Source organism: Eschrichtius robustus, chromosome 16 (genome assembly GCF_028021215.1).
Source record: "Eschrichtius robustus isolate mEscRob2 chromosome 16, mEscRob2.pri, whole genome shotgun sequence".
Lineage (NCBI taxonomy): Eukaryota > Metazoa > Chordata > Mammalia > Artiodactyla > Eschrichtiidae > Eschrichtius > Eschrichtius robustus.
In genome coordinates this window covers 12,655,383-12,668,738 of record NC_090839.1, presented here as the reverse complement: position 1 = coordinate 12,668,738, position 13,356 = coordinate 12,655,383, and the positions used below count along the sequence as shown (strand labels likewise).

Here is a 13,356-nt window from a genome sequence, read left to right as displayed (position 1 = left end):
AGCCTCTGTCTCCCCATCTGTGAAGGGCAGGGAGTAGCACCGGCCTCAATGGGTCGTTGTAAAGATTAAGTGAGATAACACCCAAATAGCTCCCCACGGAGTGCCCGCCTGGCTGGGCTGAGACACTTAGATGGGCCCTTCCAAACTTGAGATTCTATAAATAGGCAGAAATGCTTCCCAGAAACCAGTGGGGAATTGAAAGCAGTGTCAGGCATTGGGGGAGGGGAAGAAAGGGACTTGAGGGAGAAAAGGAAACGCACACTGGGTTCCGCTGCAGCTGTGGTGTGTGCCTGGGGTTCTCTCCAGATACTTCTCTGTTTTGGGTACCGTCCTGTGCATTGAGGGATTAGTAACATCCCTGGCCTCTACCCACTAGATGCCAGTAGCACTCCCACCCCACTTTGTGACAACCTCGTATCCCTTGGGGAGCAAAGTAATCCCTGGTTGAGAACCACTGCTGCAAAATGAATTAAGCCTCCCAGTAAAACTGGGATAATAACATGCTAATTCCTGCCTTGTATGGCAGCAGTACAGATTGTCGTTATTATGATGTGTTTATTGAGCACTTACTACATGCCAATGTCTGTGCTGATGCTTGGCATTACTTAGGTCATCTAATCCTCAAGCCTATCCTACTTGCCACTGCTATCCTTATCCTCACTGTACAGATGAAGCAACTACAAACTTCTCTCTTTTCTTCAAATCCAAATTCAACCAGCGCCTCCCAAAGGCCTGTTATGTGCCGGGACCCGGGGAGGTGTTGTACGTATAATAACCTCACTGGTTTCTGGGTGGATTCTGCCAAATGGGAGGCAGTGGCTGGACGTTGGAGGGTGAAAGGAAGGGAAGATCCAGAGCATTTTTCTCCTCTCTCCGTCTCCAACAGCATCTTCAGCAGCTGCTGTGTCTCCAGCTCCTGCCTTACAGCCCCTCCTTCATGGGTCCTGGCTCCCGCTGCCTGTCAAAGCTTCCAGCAGGTGGCCCAGGCTCCCACGCCACCATTAATGCCAACTCTTGTCTTTTCTCTCCCTCTACAAGGGTGGCAGCCTCTTCCTGCTATGGTTAATCACCGGGCTGCCTAATATGCCCTGTTTGGCTTCTCAGCTCTTCCATCACCCACATAACCAATTCCCTGTATTATATTCCCTAAGTTTGAATACCTAGAGGTGTTTCTGCTTCTCTGATTGGACTCTGCTACATATAGGATCTGGTTTCCTTCCATGCTCTTAGATCAGAATGATGAGCTCTTGGCCACACATGGAGTATATCTCCTGAATACAAGAATAAATGTGTTTGATAAATGTATTAGTCAGGACTCTTGATTGCAAGTGACAGAAAACCTAACCCCAAATGGTTTAAGCAGCAAAAGGGAATTTATCAACTTATGTAACTGAAAAGTCCTGAGGATGTACTGATTGCAAGCACAGTTTGATCCAGGGACCCCAATGCTATTGTCAGCATGAACGTGGATGTTTACAGCAGTGAGAAAGGCCCATATAAACTGTAAACTGCTGTGGGAAAGGCTATGAGTAGTATCCCAGTGGCTTTTTCTCCCCTTCTTCCTGAGTTAGGCACGGGGCTGTCTGGAATCAGACTACATTTCCACAAAACAAGTGATTTGGTGATCTACATAAGATGGTCTCCTTTTTATACTGCTAAGTAAAGACTTTAAGATAAAAGAAAATTAAAGAATTCTTTTCATCGTTACTTCACAAAGAAAGAACATTTTAACCACCGCTACCCGCCAAAAAGGGAAAGAGATTAAAATATTAGAATAAACAGCAGTTGTTTAAGTTTATAAAATTTTCACTACATTGTTGTTTTCCCCAAAGTACCATGAACTGGTTAAAAGAAAAAAGAACAAAAACAAACCAAAAAAACCCTCCTCATTGTCTAGCCAGTTTGTGTGTGTGTGTGTGTGTGGGTGCACGCGCACGTAGCAGGGGGATGTTGGGTACCCCAGCTCTAGAAAATTCTGAGATTCGTAAAAAGTGGTTCTTGCCCTAAGGAGCTTCAGGTTCCAAGAAGAAGAAGAAGAAAGAAAAACAGGATAATTGCTTTAATCGAGGCACAAGCAACAAGAGAATTTCTCTCTTTTTCAGAGAGAGAAATTAATCCTGACTGTGGGAAAACCAGGTGGGGAGCAGAGATCTGAGTGGGCTGAGATGAATTCTATGAGCCCATAAGTCTGGGAGATAATTTTTACCAGACCAAAGAGAATCTGCAATTCCTAGAGTCTTGGTACCTTTAGGAGCAGAGATTCTATCACCAAATAATCTCTTCCAGTTGGGGCATTAATGAAAACAGTGGGCGGGTTTGGTCCCCTCTCCTTCTGGGCCCCAGAGGCTCTGAGAACCATCACCTCTGATAGGATCCAGCTTGGAATTTAGCCGGCCAGTGCAGGTTTGAGAGGGAAGCTGCAGCCCCCAGGAGGGTTAGGAGATATATGGGGTCCTCGCACCATCATGAAGGACAATAAGGTACCTGGGACAGCAGACGTCAGAGGACTGGGCTCCGTGAGACTCTGAGACCCTGTGGCCCCCCAACTCGTTAGAACCCCTGGGAGAATTCGAGGGCACACCGGGCAGTTGTAGCTGAACTCATTATGAGGAGGAATTATCCTCTTAGCTTTCCAGTCCCGCAGCTCACTGATGGAAGCACAGAAATGAGAAAAGGCAACAGAAGAGAAGGTCATAGATGGCAGAGGCGGGGGGCGGGGGGGGGCTCATAGGGAGTATCAGGCAGAAGAGTCAGCGAATCAGAATCAAACCTGACTGATTTTCACGCAAGACTGGCAATGAAAATAAATAAGGAAAAATCCCCAGACTTTGTAAGCTGGGCTCATGGAAAATTGTGGTGAGAGAGATTTTTTCTGATCAGCTCTGGGGAATAAAATAAGTCGGTACCACACTCACACGTGACATAGCTATTAGATGTTCTTCTGGTGCCAAGGTAGCTCATGAGAATGATTCTAAGGCAAGAGGAGGAAACCAAAACCTTTTTCCCTCCTTTTTTTCAGGGGGGTGTAAAATGGGACCAGGTGGTGAGTCTAATCAGAACTGCCAGAACATTGGCGCCCTCTGATGGCCATATATATAAATTGCATGAAGGTTGAGGACGGAGGAGGGGTGGAGGGTCTTCTTTCCCTTTTATGAAAAGAGAAATGTTAGATATACTAAGACGTTTCAGAGAGGTTGGCATTGCTTAAGAGGAATGTCCATTGGAAGGGGTACTCTTGGAGTTGGAGTCTATAACACCCTTCTCCTTCTGAAGCCGCCTTTTCCTGCGTTCCCTGGCTTGGTAAACAGCCTCACCACCAGTCTGGTTCCCCAAATAAGAAACCTGGGGGTCATCCTAGACACCCTACTCTCCCTCATCCTCACATTCAGGTAGTTCCTGAGGCCTGATCATGTAACCTTCTAAACTGGTCTTGAATCTGCCTGCTTTTCACCACCTCTCCTGCTGCGGCTCTGGTCCAGGTCACCAACCCGTCAGCTAGAAAACAGCAGAAGTTTTCCTGTTTTGAGTATTCTCTCTTAGACCCATTCTAGCAGGGTGATCTTTCCCTTTGTCATCAAATTATTTTTGATTAAATAACTGTTCTGGTTACCAAGCTACAGATCAAATCACCTCAAAACTTAGTGGCTTAAAACAATAATCAGTACCTCTCACTGTTTCTATGGGTCAGGAATTCGGCAAGGGTGTGGTTTGGCAGTTCTGGCTGGAAGTTTCTTCTGTGATTGCAGTGTGACAAGGACTGCAATGGCTGGAGCTGGGACAGTGGGAGCCAGAGCAGTTGGGGGTTGGAGGGGCTCAGCATCTTCCTATCTCCACCTGGGCTCTCCATGTGGGCTGCTTGGGCTTCCTCACAGCATGGTGGACTCAGGGCAGTGTGCCTGATTAAATGGCAACTCAGGGCTCAGGCACAAGCGTTACCGCGAGCAAAGTGGAAACTGAACCACTGTTTATGATCTAGCCTCAAAAATACATAACGTCACTTCTGCCCTACTCTATTAGTTGATTTAGGCTCAAAAGCCCACCCGGTTTCAAGGGTTGGGGACATAGATCTCACCTCTCAATGGGCAGAGTGTCAAAGAATTTGTGGACATATTTTAAACCTGCCACAAGAACTAATACTTGGTAAAAATTTAAAATATGATACAGATAAGGCTTCAACCAACACCCCCCACATTAGTTTATGTGTTTATTATCTGTTTCTCCACATTAGAAATGAAGCTCAATGAGGGTAAGGACTTGGGCATTTTGTTCACTGCAGTGTTCCCAGTGCCTAGAACAGGGTTCGAGAACCACAGGGTGATAGGACAGAAGGAAATATCTGTTGCTCTCCTCTCTGCCTAGATTAGGCCAAAGCATCCTCCGCCATCCAGCTCCCTCCCTCCTCTGTGGCTCTCCCAAACTCCTGCCCCAAGTCACTTAGTTGTATACTAAGTTGCCACATCTTAAAACACAGCGCCCTATAGAGATGAGCTCAGCTGTGGGAGCCTGGTAGCCTGGATTCAAATCCCAGCGCTCATGTGAACCTGTGTGTGACCTTGGACAAGAAACCTCATAAAGCCTCAGTTTTCTCTTCTGTAAAAAAGCGGTACTATTACTACTTATCTCCTGGGGTAGTGTTGAGTTAATTTAAGAAAAGCACTTAGGGGGCTTCCCTCGTGGCGCAGTGGTTAAGAATCCACCTGCCAATGCAGGGGACATGGATTCAAGCCCTGGTCCGGGAAGATCCCACATGCCCAGAGCAACTAAGCCCGTGCACCACAACTACTGAGCCTGTGCTCTAGAGCCCGCGAGCCACAAGTACTGAAGCACGCGTGCCACAACTACTGAGCCCGAGTGCCTAGAACCCATGCTCTGCAACAAGAGAAGCCACCGCAACAAGAAGCCCACGCACTGCAACGAAGAGTAGCCCCCTCTCGCCACAACTAGAGAAAGCCCATGAGCAGCAACGAAGACCCAAGGCAGCCAAAAATAATAAAATTTAAAAAAAAGAAAAGCACTTAGGGACTTCCCTGGCGGTCCAGTGGTTAAGACTCTGTGCTTCCACTGCAGGGGGCGCAGGTTCAATCCCTGGGGAAGATCCCACATGCCACTAGGTGAGGCCAAAAAAAAAAAGCAATTAGAACAGTGTGGCCTGGGGGAAGTACCATGTGTGTTATCCACTATTAGCTGTCATATTTCTGCATTGTTAGTTATTTTTCCAGCATATTTTCTTTATTTTTAAGACAGCTTTGTTGAGCTTTAATTCACAGATCATACAATTTACCCATCTAAGGTATACAATGGTTTTTAGTGTATTCACAGACTTGTGAAACCATTACCACAATCTAATTTCAGAACGTTTTCATCACCCTCCAAAGAAACTCTGTACCCATTAGCAGTCATTTCTCATCCCCCTCTCTCCCCAGGGCCTGAAAACCCCTAATCTACGCTCTGTGTCCATGAATCCGCCTATATCCATGATATTTTTTTTCTTGTATTGTTTCACCCTTGACTGTGTCTTATTTTCCATCCCCAATTATAATAAAGCATAAGATCCAGAGACCCTGTCTTCTTCTCTTTTTTGTCCCATCCTGAACTTCAAACTGTTCTTCACCCAGTGGGTATCTACTGATAAAGTAATAAACTGTTCCTTTGAGTGAGAACAAATACAGAGCACATACTATGTGCCAGGTAATGTGCTAGGTGCTTTATATATACATTGACTTATATTATCCTCACACAAACCCACGAAGCAGGCACTGTTATTATCCCCATTTTACTGATAAAGAAACTGAGACACAAGAGGGTGAGTCACTTGCCCAGAGTGACACAGCCAGCAAATAGGCAAAGTCAGAATTCCAACCCAGGGACTTCCCTGGTGGCGCAGTGGTTAAGAATCCGCCTGCCAATGCAGGGGAAACGGGTTCGAGCCCTGGTCCGGGAAGATCCCACATGCCGCAGAGCAACTAAGCCCATGCACCACAACTGCTGAGCCCGGGTGCTGCATCTACTGAAGCCTGCACACCTTGAGCCTGTGGTCTGCAATAAGAGAAGCCACTGCAATGAGAAGCCTGCTTGCTGCAACTAGAGAAAGCTGGTGTGCAGCAACAAAGACCCAACGCAGCCAAAAATAAAAATTTTTTTTTTAAAAATTAAAAAAAAATAAAAAAAGAATTCCAACCCAGACCATTTGTATCTGGAGTCTGCACTCTTTACCACTGCACCATACTTTCTCTTTTGAGGCCCTTTCACCTGGAAGGGCCATCCTTGTCCTTCTGATTTATCTAAAGATTACCTGTGGGTACACATGTGCCATGCTTTTGGCCACTCTGTCTATATTTAGGGGACTTCCCACCTCAAGAGTGGAAGGCAGAGCCAGACATGATCTCCAGCCTCCCTCGCAGCAAAGGGGCTGGCACGTGGCCTTGGCTCTGCTAATCAGCCACACCCACACCAGCCTTCAATTTGGAGGTGAGTGACTTGAAGAAGGCCCACCTAAAATCCATCAGGTAAGAGTAGCGGAGAGGCCTGCAGCTTGCAGAAATGGGGGTCCTGGAAATGACATCCCATACCCAGCCTTGGCCGTGGAGCCTGTACCCAGGATGGTGGCAGTGGATCTTTCTGGTATAGCCCAGCAGTGAAATATAGACATTGCATCCGGCTGCAAAGCCTCCAAACCTGATTTTCTGGCCCTCCCAGAGTTTCTATCAGCTTCTTGGTATATTTTAATAAAACACTTTTCTGCTTAAATTATCTGGAGTGAATGCTGTTGTTCACAATTCAGAACCTTGTCTGATACACTCACTGTCTAGGTATTAGTTTCTTCCGGCTGCTATAACAAATTGCCACAAACTTAGTGGCAATACCAGAAATTGATTACCTCACAGTTCTGGAGTCCAGAAATCTGAAATGGGTCTCACTGGGCCAAATTCAAGGTGTCAGCAGGGCTGTGTTCCTTTCTGGAGGCTCTATGGGAGAATCTGTTTTCTTGCCTGTTCCAAATTCTAGAGGCGGCCCACATCCCTTGGCTTGTGGTCCTCTTCCATCCTCAAAGCCAGCAAGGGCATCACTCCGACCTCTGCTTCTGTCATCACATCTCCCTTCTCTGGCTCTGACTCTTCTGCCACCCTCTTACACTTATAAGGACACTTGGGATTATATTCAGCCCACACAGACAATCCAGAACAGTCTTCCCATCTCAAGATCCTCAATTTACACAACTGAAACTAACACAACATTGTTTATAAACTATACTCCAGTATTAAATAAAAACTAAAAAAAAAAAAAATCCTCAGTTTAATCCCATCTGTAAAGTCCCTTTGGCCACGTAAGGTTATATTCACAGGTTCTGGAGATTAGCATGTGGGTGGGTATCTTTGGAGAGTTACTGGTCTGTCTACCACCGTTGGGTTCCCCAGTAACTCATTCATTCTGAGATAAGGATTTGGATGCACATGGTTTATTTGGGAAGCATCAGTAGGAGAGAGGGGAAGTGAGACAGGGGAGGGGAGGAAGCCACAACAGGGTGTGCGGCCAGAGTTGTCTCTTCATCACTGGGTAGCTCTCCCCAGGGTGTCAACCCACTGGCATTTCTGGTGTGCCCTAGGCTCAGCCAAGCACACATCTGGGTCCAGGGAGAGCGCTCAGGCGAAGGGTCTGGCACATTTAAAAACAAAAAATACCAAAACAGCATGTAGCAGACCCTGTCAGAGCTCCAGATGTTTGCCCTGGGTACTCACCTCTCCTGGCTGCAGGAGGCTGCTTTGCATAAACCATGGGGCTTGGCCAGCCTGTGAGCAGGACACAGCGTCAGAGCTGATGCCCCCAGAAGCAGCCCTTAGTCAATGATGGGTGGGAAGTTGGTGAATGGATACACTTGCTTCCCCCATCCCTTGGCTGGGATAACTCTGAGACATGCCTACACTGGCTCCCAGAATTCTCCGATGGGATGGAACCCCAGATGCCCTCAGTGATGACGGGCTTGATAGCACACCTGTGTTGGCTGCAGCCCCACTCCTCTGCTGCTGTGTCCTGGCATCACCTCCCCAAACACACTTGAATCCTTGTCTTGGGGTCTTCTTCTCAGGGAGCCCAAACCAAGATCCAGGGACAGACAAACAACAAAACCTCACAACTGTGGTGTCTTAAATATTTACATTGGGCAAGTGAACACTTTTTTAGTGCAGCTGGACACGCGGACACAAACAAGCAGCATACGATTGCCGTATACATAACCTCCTTTGGAGACAATCTTGAAAATCTACATTTGAGGCTTTTCCTAAATATGAGGCCCCAACCACATGGTGCTTCTGCCTCGAGCCCCCTCCCCAGCCGTGCTGACAGGCATCAAGGAGGCTGCACTTGAGTTTGGCCTTAAAGTAAACATGGAAAATAAATTTGTTTGCAGGGGAGCAGTGACACACAGAGGCACTGTGGGAGCGGCGGGGGTTTGGTCATCCAGGACGGCTGGGCTTATAAAGAGGCTGTGTATTGTGGGAAGAAGCCAGACCGGCAGCTGGAAAGGCAGACTGCAGGCACAGCCACAAGGGCCTTGAATGACTGGTGCTTGTTACCAAGTCAAGACATTACTCAGAGGAAAGCAGGAGTCAAAGCAGACAGTGTGGGCTGCCAACTTTATCCGTTAGGAGTAGGTTCAGCTGCAAGAGATAGGGAACTGAAAATTAAAGGTGCTTATTCTATCTCATGTAAAAGTCAATAGGTCAGCACCCCAGAATTGGCATGGCACCCCCAGAGTTGGCATGACTCTCCAGAATGTCAGGGACTCAGGCGCCTTCTCTCTTGTTGTTCTGCTGAGAAAAACTTCTATCCCAAAGATCACCTCCTGGGTGCAACGTGGCTGCTGGACAAAGTGGGCTGGGAGGAGGATGGCTAAATAGAATGCGACGTATCTCATTAAATTTACGTTTCAGGTAGACAGCGAATTCTTCTAAAAATATAACTATGTCCAAATTATTGCATGGGACCTACTTATACTAAAAAAAAAAAAAGGATTTCTTGTTTAGCTGAAATTCAAAGTAACAGCTGTAACAAATGACCCCAAACTCAGTGGCTTAAAGCAACACAAATTTAGGCTCTCACAGTTTTGGAGGTCAGAAGTGTAAAATGGATCAGCAGGGTGGTGTTCCTTGTGAGGCACTCAGGGCACTTGTTTCTCTGCCTTTTCCAGCTTCTAGAGGCTTGAGTGCCTCGGCTTGCGGCTCCACAATCACTCCAACCTCTGCTTCCGTCAACACATCTCCTCCTGACTCTGACCCTTCTGTGTCCCCCTTATAAGGACTCTTATTATACTGAGCCAACAAGATAATCCAGGATAATTTCCCCATCTCAAAACCCTTAACTTAATCACATCTGCAAAGCCCCTTTGGCCCTCTAACATAACATATTCACTGGGGATGAATTAGGATGCGGATAACTTTGGGGACCATTATTACGTCATAGAAAAACAGAAGTTGTGCCCCCAAATAACCTGCTGATTAAATGACTAAGTTCTGTGGCCCCCAATCCAGCTCCCTCCCTCCCTGCATTCATTCATTCATTCATTCATTCGTCCCATAAGTAGTTATTGAGCACCTCCTATGTGCTCTGGGCATAGAGCCTGTGAACAGAACAGACAATGTCTCCACCTTCACAGATGCACACTCTACCTCCGTTAACTATCCTGAAATGAAATTCATAGATAATGAAACGTTCCTATGCACATAATTTTTTGGAAAATATAATGACCTAATAAAGATGAAACAAAAGGAAAGCAATGTGTAATTTGCAGATTTGATTTCAGTATATAAATGCTTAGGTGCTATTACACTAAGAGATATAATGAAGCAGTCAGCTGCTAGAACCTAAAAGTCGAATCCCCTGGATTACAATAGCTGCAAATGCAAGGGTGCCATTGGGGCAACTCAAATACCATGGCTGGCCTAAATGGTGGCAATGTGGTTTTGAAACAGTGAACAGCATTTGGTAACGTTCCAGACAAAATACAATTTTCCCTTGAATTATAATCACAGTTGCATTCCCGGAAAATTCAATATATATTTAAACCGCACCAAAAATGCTTTGTGTTTATATGTAGGTTCTAGGTCCAGATCATTATCAATAGGTTTTTCACCTCCAGGAATGTCTAGTCCAACCAAGTGGGACATGTGTAATTCTTTGCTATCTGGGAATGTCCAGCTGTCTGCAGGATGTAGACAAGCATTCCTGCTCCCCCTGTCATGACAATAAAAATATTTCCTCCACAAAATTTAAAAAATGTCCCTGGGGGTGGTACTGCCCTCAAGGAGAAGTAATGATTGAGCAGAACGGAGGTGCATAAGTCAAGCCCTTGATGGGAACAAAAAGGAATCCAGAATGGCCTGAGAGTCCTGACAAGGAGGAAAGGGGGAGAGAGATGAAGCCAGAGAAGTCGGCCACAGTGAGATACTTAGACACAATTCCAAGAACAATGGAGAGTGATGGCTTGACCTTGTCATGGGGGGATGGCTCAAAACACCTGTTAGTCAGTGGACTGCACTGCTTTCTTCTGCGTTTCACACATTCGTTCATTCACTCACTAATTCATTCAACACGTGAGGACTGAGGAGTGTCTCAGTGATGTATGTATTGCTGTGTAACAAGCTACCCCCAAATGTAGTGGCTTAAAATAACAATCATTTGTTGTTTTCCACGAATCTGTGGGTTAGCTGGGCAGTTCCTCTACTGGTCTCACCAGGGTTTCTCAAGCTGTTGAATTCAGCTGGTGGGTCAGCTGGGGGCTGGGCTCAGCCAGGAGTGCTGGGATAACGGGCCTGTCTCTCCTCTTTCTTCCAGATGCTCCTGTACATCTGAAGACCTCATGATGCCTGGGTTCTGGAAGAGCACAGCCTCACTTCCACCACATTTATTGGTCAAGGCAAGTCACAAGAGGGTAGAGAAACAGACTTCACTTCTTTCTTTCTTTTTTTTTTTGAGATAACATTTGTTCATTTAAACCTGATCCTATTCTCAAAAGGCTTTTAAAAAAAAATTTATTGAAGTATAGTTGATTTACAATGTTGTGTTAATTTCTGCTGTACAGCAAAATGATTCAGTTATATATATATATATTCTTTTTCATATTCTTTCCATTTTGGTTTATTACAGGTTATTGAATATAGTTCCCTGTACTATACGGTAGGACCTTGCTGTTTTTCCATCCTACACAGACTTCACTTCTTAGCAGGAGGAGCTGCAAAGTCTCCAGACAGCAATGGAATTTATGGCCATGAAACCTTCTACCTAGCCCCAGAACAGGCCCTGGGGATGCACCCTGCTCCTCTGTGGCCTAAACCCTAGTCAGACGACAAACAAATCAACAAGTGAAAAAGGTCAGAAAGTGCTGTAGGGAGAGAGGGGCTACTTTAAACACAGTGATCAGGGAGGGCCTCCCTGAGATGTTTGAGCTGAGACCTGAGCATCTGAGCATGTCTGTGTCAGAAGTTTCCTGAGATTCCAAAAAGACACTGCCCTTGCACGCCCAGCAGCACCATGGCTCCCTTGGGGGAGGTGGGCAGCGTGAAAGGAAGGGCTCCAGTGGACAGCACAGAGTGGGCCAGAATCTGTCTCCTTACCCTCATTGGAGGCTGTGTGACACTGGCCATCTGTGTTTCTTCCCCTGTCTGATGCCCTCAAGTGTCCCCACCTCACACACTGCACTGGGAGGAACCACAGGTTTATGAAAATAGATGGATACACTCCAGAGGGAGGTGCACTCGGGATGGTCCTTTCTGGCAGCACCATGCACAGATGTGGCACTGGACACACAGAAGTTCACTGGAATGGATGCCAGGAGTCGGGTCTACTCCAGGGACGGGGGGTTGTGTGGAAGGTGTGTGTCTTGCCACAGGGGTGGTGAAATCCCATTTTTGGAGAGTGTGCATGAATACACCTCCTTTCAATCTCTCTCTCTCCTTCCCTTTGCTTTCCTTTCACCTGCCCTTTCCCTCCACCCCTCCACATGCCCCTTTCTTTGCTCTCTCCCTCTCCCAGCCTGTTTTCTTGCCTTTCCCGCCTCCTCCCCCTTCACCTCCCTCCCGCACCATTTCTTTTTCCATTCTGCCTCCCTCTCCTCCTAATTTCCCCCCTTCCCTTTCTTTCCCTCCCTCTCCTCCTCTTTGTTCCCCCCTCCTCTGCTCTGCTCCCGCACTCTCCTCTTCCTCCCTGCTCTCTCCCTATCTCCCCCTCCCTTTCCCCTCACTTCTCCTCTTACCTTCCCGCCTCCCCTCCTCTCACCACCTGCCTGCTCTTCCAATCCTCTAGCTTCCTCTCTTTTCTCCTCACCTCCCCTGACTCCCTAATCACCTCTCTCTCACCAACTTTCTTTCCATCTTCTCTCTCCCTCACCTCCTCTCTTTCCTCCTCTTAGCCCTTTAGCATCTCTCACTCTCTCTTTTTTTCCAGTCTTCTTGTTCCCTTTCCTTTCTTCCTCTCCTCCTATCTCCTCCGCCTCTATCTCTCCTTCATCTCTTCTCTGACCCTGTCATCCCCACTCTCACGCTCCTCATGGCCTTTCTCCTCACCTACTCTCCTCACACCCCCATCACCACCCCTCCTGCCTGTCACCACCTTTCTTCCGTCCTTCACATGCCCTCCTGCCTCCACCCACTTCTACTCACCTCCCAACTTTTCCCCTTCCTTCCTCCACCCTCGCCCCTCCCCTCCTCGTCCACCTGGCCCCGCCCCGCCCCAGCCTAGGCCCCGCCCCGCCCCCAGCCTAGGCCACGCCCTCCAGGGTCACGGGGTCGACGGACGCCGTAGCGCCCCCTCCAGTCACGTGGTCACGTGACGCGCTCCAACATGGCGGCGCCGTGGGGCCGCGGCGTCGCTTCCTGACTGGGCGGCGCGGACGGATGCGGCTGGTGCCGGCGTGGACGCCGGGCCCACAGCTTCGCTCGCCCGCCTGCTAGCGCCATCCGCCCGCGGGGCTGCTAGCCCCCGCTGGGCCGGGGCCATGCAGGAGAGCCAGACCAAGAGCATGTTCGTGTCCCGGGCCCTGGAGAAGATCCTAGCCGACAAGGAGGTGAAGCGGCCCCAGCACTCCCAGCTGCGCAGGGCCTGCCAGGTGGCGCTCGGTGGGTGAGCCGCCCCGGCCCGGCCCCGCGCCGGCCTACCCACGCCGGCCGTTACCCCATGGGGCCTCAGCCCGGCCTCCTGGGCGCCACTTCCCCACGACCCCGAGTCCCACCCTCCGGCCCTCCTTATTATACCCCGGGAGAAACTGATGCCCTGGCAGCTCGGGACTGGCCCAAGGTCACCTAGCAAGTTGGTGACAGCCAGGGCTGGCTCTCCAGCCTCCCAGACCAGGGCTCTTGTCACGGCTCC

The 13,356-nt window shown here is 48.3% G+C and overlaps 1 protein-coding gene across 1 annotated transcript in view; it reads left to right on the top strand.

The window, feature by feature from the left end:
- Positions 1–12,824: 12,824 nt before the first annotated feature.
- Positions 12,825–13,356, top strand: part of ARFGEF2 (ARF guanine nucleotide exchange factor 2) — a 97,485-nt gene continuing 96,953 nt past the window's right edge. Inside the window, exon 1 of the mRNA XM_068525226.1 lies at positions 12,825–13,106. Within this exon, the coding sequence (XP_068381327.1) occupies positions 12,986–13,106 (121 nt within the window). The 5' untranslated portion in view covers positions 12,825–12,985. The remainder of the gene's footprint in view (positions 13,107–13,356) is intronic.